Source organism: Pipra filicauda, unplaced genomic scaffold (assembly GCF_003945595.2).
Source record: "Pipra filicauda isolate LSUMZ 115617 unplaced genomic scaffold, ASM394559v2 scaffold200_size1382263_pilon, whole genome shotgun sequence".
NCBI classification, from domain to species: Eukaryota; Metazoa; Chordata; class Aves; order Passeriformes; family Pipridae; genus Pipra; species Pipra filicauda.
In genome coordinates, this window is record NW_024104311.1 from 765,594 (window position 1) to 784,294 (window position 18,701).

Here is an 18,701-nt window from a genome sequence, read left to right on the forward strand (position 1 = left end):
GTTCACTTTTAATCCCAAGGAACATTTGTTCATTATTACTGTAAGCAATTTCTGTGTACAACATTATGTTTCGCCATAACGGTATGGACCAAAATCTTTTACTCATGGTAAAACACACAGCCAATACTGTTGTACAGAATTAAAAAAAAAATAAAAATCTTTTCCTATTTATAATTAGTTCTCATTAAACACACAAAAACTGGACATTTTATTTCAAAGCAAATATAAGAATGAGAAAATCTGGAAGCTCTATTTTGTTTGCTCAGATGGCTCAGCCTAAGAGGATGCAACCGCTTTAACTGAAGCATCATCCACTTCAGCACTGCCTATTTCACTGATCTTGAGAAAAGGCTTATACAGTTCACTAAAGGCCAGCAAACACCTATTCATGTGAGACACTCTCAGCTAGGAATTGAGCTACAAACTTAAGACTGATACTACAAACAGATAAGAATGGCAACTTCCAGCCTGCAATCCCAGGAGACACCTACTCTGTGGGCACCCACACAGCTCTCCTTCTGAGACCCAAGCGTTTTTGCTTTATCAGGTTTCTGAAAATTTTCATCACACACAACAGTGGGGTAACAGTTAGAGCTTTGAATCTTGCAGAAATTTTGTCCTTTTCCCTTTGAGATGATGTCTGAAGAATTCACCTGCTTGTGGATAAGCAGGGGAAGAGTCCTCTCAGGACAGGTCTCCAATTTCTGACAATCTGATGTGTTTAGGTGAACCAGAGCACCTAATGTATATTATAGTTGCAGAAGGAAATGATATAGTACTCTGCTTCATGGTGTCCAGAAAACCTCTGACTCCCTGCTGTTTTACATAGCTAACTTTGCAGAATTCCTTGCTGCAGAGGCCATGCAGTCTCTGGCTCCTTCTCAGTCTGATGGTGCAGAAGATATCTGGGGGCAACAGTGAATCACAGAAGAGTCTGAGTTAGAAGGGACTGACAAGGATCATCAAGTCCAACTCTCATGTGAATGGCTCGTATGGGGATCGAACCCACAACCTTGGTTTTATCAGCATCATGCTCCAAGGCAAGCACTTGAGTGATTTATCAGGGACAGCAGGGCAGAAACAAGTGTCCACAGTGCCAGGCTGTATTCAAGCCCCTTTTGAAGCAATCTGAAGAAATCAGAGTGGCTAAAAGACTCCTAGCCCCGCTCAGAAGAATAATGCTTCTCTCAGGGTGTGAAGAGCACAAGAGGGAGTAGTCTTCCCCTCTGCAACCAGCACACCAGGGAAATGGTGCAGGATATGCCTGGGATGCAATTTTCAGTTTCAGAAACTAAGTACCTAGCTCTCCATATGTCACAGTATACATACATACATTCTACCTATCAGCTTAAAGAACTGATAAATATTCTGTCTGCCACAATGCAGAATGTGAGGATCCTATTCATTTAGAATATAATCTGCTGTGTTAAAAAAAAAAGGGCAAAATGAAGTCAAGCAAAGAAAACAAGTTAAAAGGAAGAGCAACACATCAAGCCAAAGCAAGCAGAGATCTGAGGGAAAATGTTTAATATGCAGATTTACAGTCTAACATTGCAAATATTACTTGTGTACACAACATTAAAATGCATGCTTTTAGCCATGTTTTGGTTGCTTCACAGCCCAGTTCACAATAACAGGTAATACAGTTAGTGTTAATGTGGGTCTTTCAGATCTCTTTACACAGTAGTGCTGTCAAACTCAATTCAGTGTGATCTCAAATAAAGGATGCTATTAGATCCCCTTCTGAGGGAAGGCTGGTATCCAGCTTCCATGGATGCAATACACCAAGTTGTTCACATGCTCATCGGGCACAAGACACACCTTGGAGTGTCATGTCCACATGTAGCTCTGATTCACTGGCAGGAGGTTACAAGTTCTCCTGATGAGTGAATTTACTAACTCAGTGATAGGCTGATCTGGGTGTGCAAATGGGAGCTCCTGGGTAATCTGATGACACCAGTTTCAGCTTCACTACCAGCCTCTGCTTCTTCCAGTGCAACATATTCAATTATGGCTGTGCTAATGTGGTAGGTCACGTAGCAACGTAAAACAGTCCTGCACGGCAGCCACACCTGAATAACTCAGAATTTCCAGAGGTTTTCACTGCAACAAGGTGGACACTCCTAATTTAGAGTTCTACTTCTTGCTTATGAAATCTGTACATACCAAAGAAAATGAAATAGATCATTTAATCATGTCCTAGCTATATCATCAGTAAACAGTGCCATGACAAGAATAACTCAAGAGGTAAAAGTAATCACACTATCTGAAGACCTGCTTGCAGGTCAACTGGTGATCACACCAAACTCCTAAGATGATTACTTTAATATTATAATTGGATGTAGCTGATAATGGGAGCAGTTAGAAGCTGATCTGCAAGCAGATCTGGCACTTCTGCTTCTGTAGTAGTAAGGCAAACAACTGGTTATTGCTGGTAAAAACTCGGGCCATCTCATCTGATGTCCTATCACATCTACCAGCACACTCACTCTTGGTTCCTCAGCCTTCTTAACCCTCCTCCCTTCTCTATGCAAAGAAACTAGGTGTGAATTGCAGAATGATGCTCCCTTCTTTGCTGTTACTTCCACAAGACTGATGTGCACTGGGGCACTTGGTGAAGGTGGTGCATTGCAATCAGGAAAAACATCAGTTTCAAGCACAGGCAATAGCAACTAGAAAGGAGGATAAAAGTAGTAGGATAATGGGGAGAACATTCCCTCTTCTGGAGAAAGAGAGGAGAAACAGAATATTCACGACATCAACACTTAAAAACAACCATATAGACTTCATATACTCAGCTGTACTACCCTCATGAGATGCACTTCTCTCCATTTCAGTATTTCTTCCCAATTAATAACTAGGACTGTGTGCTCTTTGGGACAAGAGCATTCTTGTTAGCTGGGCACTACTACAAGGTGTTTATTAAAATACATAGTATGCTAGGGCGTATGTCTCATCTGTTTGTTACAAACTCTGGATACAATTTTGTGGTGAAGGGGTGGAGCTTGCATCAACCAACCACCAGAACAACCACCGAGTAACAGCTTCTGAAGTCAGCATATTTCCCGTGCAAGCTGACCTCTGCAGGCATCTTAAACAAAGACTAAAAACCTGCCTGATGACACAAGTCCTTTGAGCTTCTACAGAAAGTACCTCAGACCACAGAATCTATTTACCTGTTTGACAAGGAGCAGGCTCAAGACAGGATACAAACAGGGAACTGACACTTGCTGCTGACAAATTTCTCAGATTTTCAGATGTCCTACTATAAGAATTTCAAATATTTATTTTTAAAGCACTTTTATTCACATTTAATAGATACAGGTTCCACTTGCCTAAAGCATAAGGAATATGAATAGGACAGAAGGGGAAAGACTGTCATGGTTTTAGTTGCATTTTCTCTAGATCTGAAAAAAAAAGTTTATCATTTTTCTAAAAATATCTTTAGGGCACATACAATTTGTAGGTAATGATCATGTTATTGCTACACCTCAATCTTTTTAGAGACTATCTGCTCAATACATAATTGCACAAGTCCGAAGTCTCGCTCAGGCTCAGCAGCAAACCATAAAATCATCATGTGATCCATTTTATTAAAGCAGAGTTCACTCAAACATTCTGCAGCTATGGATTTTACTGAGGTTCAGTGAAGAAAACCATTGCTAAGAGACTAAGCTCTGGGAAATATTAAAAGGATTCCTGTATGTAATGTAATGCAATTTTTTTTAAAATACATCTTTCATTTGATTGAATCAGAGAGCACAGAACTTCAGAAAATACACTTATTGCCATTCTATTTCCTTTTTATAAGAAAACTATATTAGCAACCTATATGGATTATGCAGGAATGAATCATGATGTTAAATATGAAGTATGTACATTTTTGCTTTCATACTAGCTTTTAGTCTCATGGTCTAAATTGACAAATTTTTACGAACATTACATTTCATTCAGTGTTACTAACCCCATGTACTGAAGTCATCTAGTTCTGATGCTGACTACAAAGGTTTTACAGTTTCTGAGCTGAATTAAAGATAACGCGTCCCCGGAATCCTTAAAAAAAATTTTAAAAAGGCATCTGTATAACTTAGATGTTCTAGTCTTGCTAACAGAAAAAAACACAAGACTTATCAAGAACACGACTTTAGGATTCTGGCATCTAAATTCTGAATAAAACCTATTTTCAGCACCCAAATAATTTACTGATCTTTCTCCAAATGACTTGCTTTTGATTACAATGTAGTTCTATGGCACATACCCACAACTACAATCACTTGGGAAAGTCAAAATTAGAGCATCTAAATAATTTTTATAGTAAATCACCACTAGTTACATTTTTTTAACAATAACTGTACATACTTCAGACATGTACATGTACATAGCACATGTGAAAGGAGATTATTTATAAGTTGAGATTTCAACAGGAGTGTTTTTCTGAACATCTGGCATCTTGGTATTACACAAAACCTAATCATGCCTTCCAGCACAAGAGTGGAAGGAAGTATTCCATCTGTTCCAATAGGAGAAAGTCTCCTTTATAAGCCTTTGGCACCTCTGAAGACTTCTTCCCACATATTTTTATAATCTCCTTAAAAGAAAGGCAAAAGCAACCCACATTTAATGTGGCTATTGCTTATTTTATTACGTTTCTGTAGTGGAAAATACAAAATGTCCATGTCCCATCCCATCCCATCCATTCCCCCCAGACAGCAGCTACTTTGGTACATTAAGCTCACTCTGGAAATAACCTTTGTGCACCACACATCAGCCAGAAGCAGGAAACCTTGTGACAGTTTGCAGTGTTTCCTCTAGCCAGAACTCTTTATGATAGGAACTTTGCTTCTAAATATCTAGGACTTCAAGGAGAAGTTGTATCTTTACTTGAAATACTCGTACAAGTGTTTTTATCAAGTATAGACTAAACCGGTGTGAAGCTGTCAATAAGTTGACATGAATGGGAAAGGGGATGATTAAGAAACCTCTATGTTCTCTGCTTATAATTGTGGAATAAGATTTTTGAAAGCTTCTCCACACATAATTTTCACTAAGTATTTAGAATTTAAGCACTATGGACTTTCACAGTGAGGCAAAGGAATCACTACACAGCAAAAGAGAACACGCAAGGAGGTATCTGAGAGAGCGGCAACAATTCTGGCTCCAGAACTGGACACAGTAAACTATATCAGCTACAAAAAATCACCAGATGAGAATCATGCTAATCTGCTCACCACCACAGCATGTGATTAAGACGGTTCACCTGCAGCTTGCTCAGGAGCATGCACTATGTTTGCTTACTCAAAATTAAAATGCATGCCCTCAGATTCACAAGCAGCCTTAGAAAATGGAACGACTCTTCAAGTCAATCCATAAGTTCTGCAGGAAAAATTACTGCGACTACCACAATACAGTTCAAAGTAACTAGATGGAAAAAAATACTAATTTGGATTATGTGCTAAAATACAGATTTGACCAAATCAGGTGTAGCTAATTTTACATTTAAAAATCAAACAAGCATAAATGCTATGATTTCCTACTCCCACACTGAGGATCTAGTTGTAACAGGGAAATGACAAGTAATATGTGACAGAAATGAAAAGAACAAAAGAAAATTATTTCCCTGATTTTTTTATAGCAAATCCCTTCATAGGATAAATTCAAACTGACAGAAGATAGATTAAAGAGTATTTTTCCCCTGAGAAGATATGCTTCCTCATAATTGTAATGTCAAAATCCCTGACATCTGAGCCTACTTTACCTAACACAACTAAAACAGACAAAAAAAAAAAAAAGGATACTCTGTAAGCCTGAAGTAAAAAGTTTGAAATAACTGCACTCAAATGTTTAACTATGAATAGAATCTTCTCTTAGCAAAAACAGCGTCCAATCGTAGAGTACTAGGAGAAAAAACAATTAACAATCTCAATTAACAATCATCCTTACATAAAGTACCTGGACATATTATGTAAGCAGAAAGAAAGGGCATGGAAGATCACTGTAAAACTCCATGGCACAGTATCTACCAAAACACAGTAAAATGCAAAAAGAGGGAAGTGTCAAAAACTCATGCAGGTTAAAAAAAAAAGTAATTTAAAAAAATGTGATAAATACAATTTTTATTTTAATGTGTAACAAATTATGTAAAGTTAGAACAAATTATATTAAAACCTTAATACACAAAAAATCTTAAGATACTAAAATTAAAACATTTAAACAGAAAATTTTAAAATCAAACCATGAGATTGCAAAACTTACTGGCCAAAGGAATCAGAATTTATAAGTGCATTCAAACTTGCCCTTTGACTCCTTAGCTTTTCCTACCTGACACATACTTTTTAATACTTTCATACATTCATGTAGCTAACCTACAAATGTAAACACACATCTTTTAAATTGAGACTCCAATAGATAAGACCAATATGAAATTCAGATTCAGCTGTGACTTCCCAATTAGAAAACATATGCTAGTCAAATCTTCACACAAAGCTCCTAATTTCTGAACCCAAACAACGGTTTTGGTTCAGGTAGCTGATACTGGATTTCTATAAAATGCTAACAGACCTCAGTTTTAATTTATTTATTTTATTTTTCATATATCAGGCAGTAAGTGGAGGATAATCAGGATCAGCACTGAATGTGGAATCTCCCCATACTAAATTCTTTCCAGATTGCCCCAAAGCCAAATCTGCAGCACACCGGAACCGTAGCTGGTATCTCATTGTACCAGTCCTGAAGGACATAATTTTCATCCTCAGAACTACAACCAAAGGCAGATAGAATAAAAATTAAGATATATGCAAAGATCTGGTTTGCGATATCTAAAACAGAAAGAGCACAAAGCTTACATACCTAATGTATCTATTTTTGCTGCCAGCTGAACGTAAAGTCTAAAATTAGGCATACATCTTAATTTGAAAGTAGCATCCCTTGGGCTTAGCAGGTATCACTTCATTTCTGCTCTAATAACACACAGGACTTTGTTGTATACTATAAAATACATATATGCCTGGAGACAGCTGTGCACTGAAATCGCTAATGAAATGTGACAGGGTAAACCCTTTAAATGGAGCCAGTATCACAGCAGAAAAATTTCACTAGGTTTCTTTCAAAAGTTTACCACATAAACATGATACACTTCACTACACTTCTTTTCAAATTTTGCAGTCCACCAATCCCCAAATTTCTACCCAAGACCTTTACTTCATTATTTCTACCATCACAATTAAATTACAAATTGCAATTATTTCAACCTCTCAAAGTGCCTCACAACAGCTAACATTGTTTCACAAAGCAGCAACATGAGCAGGTGCTAACTGGGGTTACTGCTGTAAATTACAGGAGCTAATAAAGCTCAAGCCCTGGGAGGCTGCTCAGCTCCCGCCCGAGCTTAGAGGTTTGCCTTGACAGCAGCTCTGTGCCCTCCTGCTCAGCTCCCACATCACCCCAGTACCCTCCCACTCCTGAGCTGCTACAGAGGGAAAAGGGCTCAGGGAACTCAAGCACAGGTTAATAAACCCAGTCTCATGCCAAAATGCAATGGCCAACGCTTTCTTTTCAAACACAACTGAAGAAGGGTTAAAAGTGATGTTTCCTTTGGATCTTCCAGTTATGGCATTTGCCTAGGAAGTGGATCCTCATCTCGAGGAGTCAGACCCTGCCACTCACATCTACTGACAGAAAGCAGTTCAAAGGCAAACCTTCACCCTGACATGATGAAACCTGGTTATGATGCCTCTCCCATCATGGAGAGGGGAAGAACCAGTTTCCTAAGAGATGACAAACCACCTCACCAACAGCAACCAGAAGCACTTCCCTATATTATGCTGCCACTTTGCTGCTAGACTTGCACTGCCCCTTGCCTTCTCATCTCCACCTTAAGGCCTCACGAATTACCTGTTGGGCGGCTGAACAGCTTCAAAAGGAAAAGCAGGGAGTAAGTAAGGATGATCTTGTCTGGGAAGGTTGCTGTCCTGGGAATAGAGATGGGCACACACACTCACGTCCACTGCCATTTGGCCAATAGCTAGAAGACTAAGCATCTATCCCAGTCTCAGACACCAAGCTCTCCTCACAGATCTCCTAGGAAGCCAAGACATAAGAAAAAAGCCCAGGCTCTACTCCACTGGAAAACACCATCTAGAGTTTAGCAGCATAACATCTCCACAAAGTTTTAGTTTGCTCTAACCCTAAGTAGTTTTCAACCTTGTTGAGACACAGCTTCAACATCAAACCAGGAAGCACACTGCACTGTCTAACAGGGATCTCTTGTATTTTATAAAATAATTGTTAGAAATACTGCAGCTCTGCTAAAAAACCACTGAGGTAGCATCTGATTCTCACGGCCCTTCCAGAATCCCATAATGACAACAAAAAACACAATTTCAAAATGTCTTTAATGAAAACATCAATTCCAAAAAATGCTATTCATCAGGAAGTGGAGGTAGGGAATGACAGCTAACACAAGTACTGAACAAAATCCATATGCATTAATTCAATTATGGATTTAATTCAATTGTCAAAATCTTTCAGAAGAAAATGATCCTTTCAGAAGATGTCTGAGTGATGATTTATTATCTCTTCACCGGCATTCCATACAAAACATCAAAACCAATTACAACAGAAAAAGTTAAAGAACATTTAGTCCTCATCTGATCTGAAACGTGCACAAACACAATAGATATTAATTTCATCACCCTGACAGCAACTGGGATAAGATGCTAAGGGTCAGAGAGAGATGAGAGCATTCAGCATAATAAATCACTAGTCCTTTCAGCTCTTCAAACACCCTAATCACAGGCATATTTGCAGCCACTCTAGTTTCCATATTCTAGGGAAAGATTCAGCTGTTCATTGTCCGTACAAAATGTAAAAGATCAGACTGCCCTAACACAGTAAAGACAAATGCAGTAATACCACCACAGTTCATCAGCTACTTGATGATTTAAAAACTTGGGGCCAAATCAAGTATTAGCACCAGCAAATGCAAGTCCTCCAAAGTGTGTGAATTGCACCTGTTTGTACCAGTTACTGCCTTGGCTCATCACTGATAAAATTAACATCCTTTGGTCTCTGAGACTTTCTTTACATAGCATTTGATTCACTTTACACAGTGTTCAAGCACTATGTATATATTCTTCCTAGAAAACAGCACTGTAGGGTATCTGCAGCTCACAGCAGGACAAGTGGGAAAACACAACTGCATTTGCATCAAAACCAACAAAGGGCCAAAGCAGGGCTGCTCTCTCTATGCCACTTTCCAACAGACAGCATTTACACATTTTCATTACTGTGAGTTTATAATTTTAGAGATTATTGAGGAGCAGTGTCACAATGCCACATATGAATTAATTTCATATATAGCTCCTTAAAAAAATTCACGGAAACCCGCTCAACTGTAATTGCACCGACAAATTTACACAGTATTATAGGATTTCACTTTATAGTTGTACTGGCTTTGTCCAATTTACCTCACTTACAGCATTGGGATGCTCTGGTTGCTTTTTGTACTCTAAATACTGGTTCTTCAATTTTCTACAGCCAACTCTTGTGTGATAGTCAGCAAAAAGGACTATTTTTGGCAAATCGTTAACAAATTTTAACATTATTGGAAAACCTAAACTGATGCCAACTTAGCTTGAGTTCTCTCAGGCTTTGTAAAACAAATTGTTTTGGTGGAAGAAAAATGTGTCTGACCCAAAATTTAAAAAGGGAAAGTATTTACAGTATAAGCAAGCAAGAAACTTGTACAGTTACTTTATGAGCCACCGTCTAGAACATAAGTACTCAGCTAGGGCTCATGGCAACTATAGATCTGCAGTTATTTTAGAACTCAAAAAAAATACTTAAGAGAAAGGGAAACACTCGTATTTCAAAATTTTCTGTCATGCAGATCAGGTTATCATCTTATTTAGTTACATTTCCCAACAGAAGAGATACTGCCACAAAGATAAAAAGCCTTCCTAGCATGAACTAGATTTTTAACAAACCGGGCTAAAAACATCCAAGTCAAGAATAATAAAAAAAAGAAGAAAAATATGCTTGTGCATACACTCATGAGGGGGAGACAGATTTAGATATTTGATGGACTAATACCAGATGAAAGATAGAAACATCACCTCCTGACAAATACATAGAAAGTAAATATCATGATGCAGTAGTAGTTATTTTAGTCAAAAAAATAATCCATGTTTATGATCCAAACCAGCTTTACTCTATTAACACCCAACTCAGATTAATGGGAATTTCAGCAAATTATTTTAAGATTGGACACCTCAAAGATCCACAACTGCCTTAGAGCGTTCTTGTATGGAAATGCCACAAATATTCTGAGTGAAAAACCAAAGAATGCTAAACAGTACATAAATAAAGACTTTTTATGTACAGTAAGATGGCATCACTGCCAAAATAAGTCACTTAAGCATCTGTAGAAATCTAACGACTTCAGGGAGACTACACAACAAGTTCCAGTATTCTGATGGATGAGGTTGTTGGCCTTCCATTTATCCAGTTACAAAAAAAAATATCCCCCAAACACTTCGATCTATTGAATAACCTAAAAAACCTGAAAGAGACATGGAATTCCTCCCTCTCATGGCTATTACGGTATCTTAATGCTGGTAAAGCCCTACAACTGCCTTTATGAAGCCACTATTCTTGCTAGTTTACTGGAATTAAGTTTAATGATGCTACACTTCTGCATCTAATTATATGCCTTAAAACAGCTCTCAGGTTACCATCCCAATCTCAAACACTCAGGCACATGGTTAACTTTCCACTGTGAGTTTCAAGTTAAGCATGTACAGGGTTCGCAAGAGTAGGTCTGAAAGGACACTCTGTTTCTCCTCCTCAAAGGGGGGGCATCTTCCAGTTAAATGATACATGAATTGTAAGGGTTATACCTCTTACCTCCCTACATATGCACGTACTTTCCAAGTTTTTATTTACCTTCCAGTCTCAGTTACTATTTTGCTTATGACATATGTCTCCTCTTCCATCATCTCTTAACGTCATCTGTTACTTACTGTGACAAAGCATCTCTATTTTAATATTGTCCTAATTGATCACCTGTACTATCTCCCACCATTTTTGTGTGTATGAAGTTTATCAATGCAATAAAACAGGTCAACAGATTATGGCTACCTTTTTGTTTCTTTCGATTAGCATTTTCCTTTCTTTACCTCTATGTCATAGGCATTTTTTGGATAGAAGTTCTTATAAAAAATTCAAAGTGTTTGCTACTCTCTGCACACCAATCATAGGAAACTAGAGTAGATTTTCCACTACAATTGATATACTGATTTTTGGTTCTCATTCTTAGATTGGGTTGAATTAAACTACTATACTGCTACTTTCAGCAGCTAATGACCAAGGTGTATTACTACACATCAAGGTATCTGCACTAAAGACACTACAGAAGGCAGATAAAATGGTAAGTACTTAATCTGTGTGCTACTACTCCCTCTTTCCCTTTTTCTTCTTTTTTTTTTTAAAAAAGTAACCCAGATATGTAAAGCACAACACAAGTTAGCTAAGTTGGACAAGACGTAAGGGTGAAGTTACACGAGTTACAAGCTGAATCAAAAACCACCACTAAAGGAAGATCTCACTTTGGTTTTGTATCTGTACTATTTACTCTGATGTCAAACCGTGCAGCTCCTGTATCTTTAGCTGGCTTTGGGTGTTTCCATCAAAATCGGTATGAAGCAAGCCCTACAACTGTACTCAAGAGTGGAAATTAGGGAAGATCTAGCCTGATTCTGAAATAAATGCTTTGTTAGGAAGTGGACAAATGCCTTAGCTGTAAACATGGACAAGGCCTTCTTTGTATGAGCTCTGTCACCTGTCAACATGTGTTGCTATTCTTTACTCTCAAGCACCTAAAGATGACAATAACTTCAAAGAGACTTCTGTATATTCAAAATATTTTGAAAGTCAGGTTTAGGTGCAGGAAGCACCTGTCATTTATGTAACTATTTTTTACATGCAGAATTAAAAGTCTCCTTGCTTACTTTTCAAATTACAGACAAATATGTAACATCTCAAACACAGCACTTTGTAAGTGAGGTATTATTACTTGAATGCAAATATCCCGCTGGTCACACAAGAGAGGCCTCTAATTGCAACTTAGTCACCTGAAACTGAGATCCTGAATAATGACAATCCATGGCTGATCCAAAATTTAAGGGCCAAAGACTGACATGTGGTAGACTGCACAAAAACTGAAAAGCTGTAATAATTTCGAGGTTAAGTAATCTATTTATTAAAAACTTGTACGTGTTTTATGTACAATTATGGTGATAGCTTCCTCATCTGCTGCCAATTTAATACTACAGATGTGCAACACAGGCCACGGGGCTTCAAGTGTGTAAAGGCGGCTGCCACTCAAGTGCTGACAGAGCACGACCAGTGTCGCATCTCTTCCGTTTTCCCGACCTGCAAAACGAACACAACACCAACACTCCGTGAAAAGCATCACCAGCGGAGCAGCGGCGGCTGCGGAACGGGGCGGATCCTCTGCGGACCGGGCACAGGCCGGGGCCGCAACTGCCCGCGGACTCCGCTCGACCCGAGAGCGGCACCACCGACCGACGGCCGCTCCTCGGGCCGCCGGAGCCTCCTGCCCTGCTCTGCCCTACCCGCCCGGCTCACCTGCACGCCCGTGTAGTTCTCGAAGAAGAAGAGCACCATGCTCTGGTAGATGGTGTACAGCCGGTCGTCCACCTCGCGGTAGAAGCGGGCGGGCAGCACGGCAGAGAGCAGGCGCCAGGCGCCCCATGCCAGCACGTAGGTGGGCGCCGTGCCCATCATGACGGCGGCGGGCAGCACGTAGCGCATGGAGTAGGTGTGCAGCACCAGCGACAGCAGCATCTTCCCGCTGCCCCCGGCCTCACCGGGACACCCACATGGGCGGTGCGCTCACACACGGTTTCGCAGCCGCATCGCCCGCCGCGCCGGGCCGGGCACACCTGCCAGGCGGGCGAGAAGCAGCAGTGGCGGCGACCGCGGCCGGCAGAGACAGAGAGAGAGAGCGGCGGGAGCGGGCACCGGCTCACAGCTCTGCCCGCGCCGCCACCATCTTGCCCGGCGGAGGCGGAGCCGCGCCGCAGGAAGGCGGCCCCGCGGCCGCGGCGCTTCCGGGCGGGCGGGAGGAGCCGAGCGGCGCCGGCCGGGCCGAGCTGCCCCGGGACTGTGCATTCATTGCTGTCCTCATCCCTCTCCGCGCAGAAGTGGCTTCAGTGGTGGCCTCTGGCTGCTGGGCTCCGTGCCAAACGAGGCACCCGCGTTTGCTTCCTGCCCACGATTCCAAAGTGGAGCACTAAGAAAAGTAAACTTCTCCCTTTGCAAGCTCCAGGCACAGTGGTGCTCAGGGTTTAGGAGGCATTTCACGTTACCAGTCTGCATTTGGACGCGTTCTCGCACAAGCAGGCAGCTGCCTGGCTCGCGTCCTCCTCTCTGACCCCCAATAATCTGGTGGCAGCAGCATCCAGATGCACCAACTGCTTTTCAAGAAAATACAAGAAGTCTTGAAGAAAACAGTTCCATAACCTTCTCGGAAGGAATTTCTTATTATAGCGAGGCATTTATTCCTTGTCTTTAAACAATTAGTTTTATCCTGAAACTTGTAAAGATCTCGTTGTTTTGAAAGAAGTGGATGCTCAATACCTTCTGCTAAGATCTGTTTCCTTTGCCAGGCTTTAACTGGGACAAGCTTTGTCCTTCAGTGCTGTTGACCTCGTGCTAGCTATTTTTTAATGTGTGTTGAAAGTGGCATCCTGAAGAGTTCTGCAAAATAAGACTTGGGAAATGATACTAGGTTGAAGTCTGTGGCAATGTTCTCTTCAAACACTGAACATTCATCATAGCATCTGTGTCCCTAACAAGACTAAAGGATCTTTATTTCACTTCCCCATCCAGAAAGGGAGGTAGGAGGGGTCATGGCAGCTTTTCTGTCAGGGCTCCCCATCCTGATTAGTGCATACATTTCTGACTTCATTGAGTAACTGCATACACTACCCTCAGCTCTGGACTACCAGAGCTGAGTAGAAGCACTTTCCCCATCACAGCCTCTTTTGGCAGGAAATTTTTCTGCTTTAAATCTGTCAAAGCTAGGTTAGACAGTAAAGTGAGGAGGAAGCTTCCATTTTGTGATGTCTGTAACGTGGCCACATGGAAGAGAAAGTAATTCACTATAATACAGGGAGGACAGAGTAATCCAACACAACACAGAGAAGTGGATTTGAGCAGAGCCAGATATGGAGGAGCGAATGCTCTAGTGTGGGTGGAACAGTGGGATGGATTGGAGAGGGGATCCAGACCCGCTGCTTCACAAAGGCAATGGCAGAGAGAGACAAGGATTCTGAGCAACTAGGTGTGTTTGTTTAATGAGGCTGTAATCAGGAGTGGAAAATGTAGATTAGCAATCTGAACTGGGATTGGGAAATGGCAGAGGATTGGGGAAAATATGGCAAAGTTAAGCTGTCTAGGCTTAAAAGCAGATTAACTTTATGAGAAGAGGGTAAAACCTCAGTGGACAACCTGAAGAGATGACTTGCAGTGAAACGAATGTGAAGGGAATTAAAATAATCTTCATATCAAGGAATAAACTTGAAGCCTCTAATTCCATGTATATAAAACCATATTTTTACTTACAGGATTCTAAATTCAGTCATACGTCTGAAGAACCTGCATATTATGTGTTTAAAAAATCTGCAGAAATGAACAATTCTGCCTCTGGAGAACAGTTTGGCTATCATGTAATAACTAGGAACTGAAGATGCAGTGTGCTCTAGGATGAGCCTGCTTAAGGAGGGAGTTTGGACCGGATGACATGCTGTGGTCCCTTCCAACCCTACCCATGAAGACACTTTGAATAAAAAGGGAAATAAAATACCAGGCTCATCAAGAAATAATACCCATTCTATGCACCAAAGGCAGTACAGATGTAGTGGAAAAGTAATACATAGCTGAACTTAATCAATCAGTCTTAGTCTGGTATTTCTTGTTATATTTAAGTGCTGGACTTGTCCACTTTAATAATACTTTTCCAGTTTAGGATTTGTGACGCCCTACTATATTTATTTACATGTGTTTATTTACATGTCTATTCTTCCTGTCTTGAATCTGACTCAGTGTCATGGTTTGAGATAGTCCCAAAATCCAATTCCCTAGCTCCATTCCCCCTCCCACATCTCAACCTAATGTGAGATGGGTTTTTCCAGACAAAACACACCAGACTCAAAGTGGGGGAAAGGGAATATATTACAATGACTGTACAAATAAATACCATATCACATTATACACATGATCACAACTATCTCTACCATGACATATGTATTTACAATGGATCAGATCTCTTCTCCCCTCCAAATAAAAGTCCAGGAGGGAAAGAAGGACAGATCCCTTCCAGTCCTTAAGCAGCAGCATCTTCTGAGGCAGCAGGTTTCTTCTTCTCATCTCATGCATGCAGCAGCTGTGGCTGGCTTTCTGCCAGCACTCACGAGGGAGGTATCCAAGCTCCCTCGGCCCCCTTGATGCAGGCAAAGGGGTCTTCCGTGGGCTTCGTAACCCCAGACAAGGTCGTTTCACCACGGTCATATCACGAAGACACAGGGGGGTCTTCGTGACGGTCTGGTATCTCTTGCAGGGCCTCTGTGCCCTGTCTCTCAGGCTGCCACCGTGGCAGCAGTGCAAGGGGGGAGCCAAGGTCGCCCCCCCCGCATTCCATCTGGCCGTCCCGGTCCAGCTCCAGGACGCTCTGAGCTTCTCAGCTCCTCTCTCTCTCCGGTGCTGCATGTCCAAACTGCTCTCCAAAATAGGAGTCCATGTCCCTCTTCTCCAAGAGGGGTCTCAAGGGAGTTTTGGGGGAGTGTGGTACAGTCTTACCCCCAGAACTCTGTCTCTTGACTCTCCTTTCCTCGGCTCTCCTTCCAGGAGTCTTCTCTGCGGTGCTGCATGTTGCTTCTGCTGCTCCTCCGGTTCAGGTCTTTATCTGTCCTGGCTCTCTGCCACCGTTTCTCTGGTCAATGTCGGCTGCTGCTCTGCGCCCATGGAGAAAACATCTCCCGGCATAACTACAGGCACCTAGCCCAGCTTTATGCTGTTCCAGGTCCCCGCAGCCCCCCAGCCAGGGGCTGGGAGGCCCCAGAGGGCCCAAGGGGCTCAGAGCCCCTTCCTCGTGGCTCTACAACATGGCCACCTCTTCTACAACAACCAAAAAACTACAACTCGTCTCTTCCGGTGAGCTTGTGGAATGTTGACATTTTTGCAGGAGCGCCCATTGGACAGAACTTCAAAACTTCCAGGGGTTTCCACCCCTTGGGGTCTATCACTTTTCTTAGCCTCTGGGGGAAAACAAAGTCCAAACCACTACACTCAGTCATTTGCCCCAGTGCTGAAAATGAGCACTGAGATTCTTCAGTTCATTAGGCTTGAATATAAAAATATATGTCTTTACCAGTTTTAGAATGTTTACTTTTGATTCCTTTGAATGTTTTTGCCCTGTATGACAAAGACTGCTGTATTTTCTTTGCTGTGTTTTACATTACATGTTTTTAGCATGCTCTCTCTTTTTCCTTTTTTTTTGTTACACTAATGTTTGAATTTTATTTTTGCCTTCCATTTTACACTTTTTCACACCATACCATCCCACACCACACACATATGCCCGTGCTCACACACTTCATTTCTGCTTTTCATTATTTACTATTTTCAACAGGTTGTTTTAATATATTTCCTCTCCTAATTGAGTATATATCATCACATGTATAGATACCATTTTAGTTACAAAAAAGTATGAAATCTACATACTGTGGCTTAGGGCTTAATTTACTAGTATAATTAGATCAGTATGATGTGGTAATATTGTGTTGAAATGTCTGCAGGTGAATGAAACCCAAACTTTTCCATTAAAGAAATACACCACAGTGATTAGATACGGGATGCTGCCACCAAGTCCTTGCTTCTCTTGATTCAGATACACTTTTTATCCTAGATCCCTCTGTATTGTGCTGCAGGAATTTGCATATTGGTCTTTCAGATTCTAGACAACAGAGACAAAATAAGAAAATTGTTCTGATCTTTGCTACAATTCATCATTTCTAGTCCTATGAAAGCAAAGGCCCTAATTACAGCTCCTTTGACCAAATTGTTTTCTAAGCATTTTACTTTCATTTGGGTGAAGCAAAATCACCCCATTTAGGGTGATTAGAACTCCATTTAGGATATTAAGACTTCAGACCTGTTAAGGTATTATTTTCTTCTGTAGAACAACCTTGAAATTTAGAGGAATAAACAAGCCTTCAATTTTGGAAAAAAGCATTGGTCTTCCATGCATAAGGAGCTCAGTCTGTTTGGTATGACCCTGATTATTCTAGTATTAGGTTCTTCTGCCAGTGATTGTCACACCTAAAGTAGCCAGACTCACCAAGCTCTGGAAAAAATATCAGATGTTAATCTTATATCGAAAAATACTGATGACTGTACCTCTGTGTAGAAGGAACTACAAACTGTGTCGCTAAGCACCAACTCTGAACATTACGGGGTTTTCTCATACTGCTAGTCACAAAACTGTGTTTCACAGTTCTGTCACCCACTCACTGCAATTGCCAAATAGACTAAGCAAAAGCCAGATAATGTTAGATACAAATCAAACTGCCTCGAGCTTTAGAATTTACACCTTTACAGATGGTGTTATCTTCAGCAATATCCTGGGAGATGATTTGTCGGTATTACCTCTGTTTTTAAATGTTGATAAGCGAGACACTGATGTTAAGGTCAGAGATCTAGATCCAGATAAGGATTTAAGCACCTGAACTCCTGGAGTCCAGGACTTGGAGTGGGAACTTAGGCTTGCTATGCCATGCATGTCATGCAGCGAGCTAAGCAGCACAGAATAGGGTCCACAGCCATCATCAGTCTGTGCAGGAAGTTGATTAAAATTAGCAGGTTGAATGTGCATTTGTGCAAGATCAGGTAGAATGAAACACTGAGGACAGTGTTGTGGCCTAAGTATGATCTCGCAAGTTCTCATTCTGTATTTCGGAAGCACGTCTGTCAACTTGAGATCCACAACTCACAGATCTCTCTCAAAGAGTTTGGTAACACACTTTTGAAAATGTGGCCAAAGAAGACACCAACATCACCTCCTGCTTCAGAGAACTGGATTCAGCATGGATTCAGTTTGTTGAGGGTATCAAACTCATACCTCCCATCACTGAGGTGAGTGACCTGCAGGGTAAGAATAATGCGCATCTCTCATGTTGAAGATGCATTTATGTAGCAATTGTTTAATGTAGAAATAATTGTTTAATATAGAAATAATTAGATTACGGGTAGACTAGTTTAGACAAGTAGACTAGTTTATATTACAGGTCCTCTAGCTGTGTGTGTTTTTTCTAACAATGCCCATGACCTTCTGCATCTCTCTGCATTTGCTCAATGGAATGAAGGCTTCCTTGAATTCTGCAATCCTCTCCAACCTCAGGTGAGAACTGTAGTTGTTCCTGTCCATCCCTGACTCTGGCCTTGCAGGGGTCCTTCTTGTGCTTCTGTCCTGTTGGACTCCATGGCTGCCCCTCACACAGAACATAAGGCTGCACAACATCTAACTGATCCACCTCAGTAACATGTCCACTACATGCTTGTGCTCTGCTTGTTCCTTTCCTCACTTCATGTCCTGCCCAGAGACTCTCTTACCATGAGAAAAT

The 18,701-nt window shown here is 41.1% G+C and overlaps 1 protein-coding gene across 1 annotated transcript in view; it reads right to left on the reverse strand.

The window, feature by feature from the left end:
* The window catches only part of AGPAT5 (1-acylglycerol-3-phosphate O-acyltransferase 5), a 54,382-nt gene extending 41,291 nt beyond the window's left edge, over positions 1-13,091 (reverse strand). The window contains exon 1 of the mRNA XM_027715480.2: positions 12,646-13,091. Coding sequence (XP_027571281.1) covers positions 12,646-12,864 — 219 coding nt within the window. The 5' untranslated portion in view covers positions 12,865-13,091. The remainder of the gene's footprint in view (positions 1-12,645) is intronic.
* Positions 13,092-18,701: the final 5,610 nt, after the last annotated feature.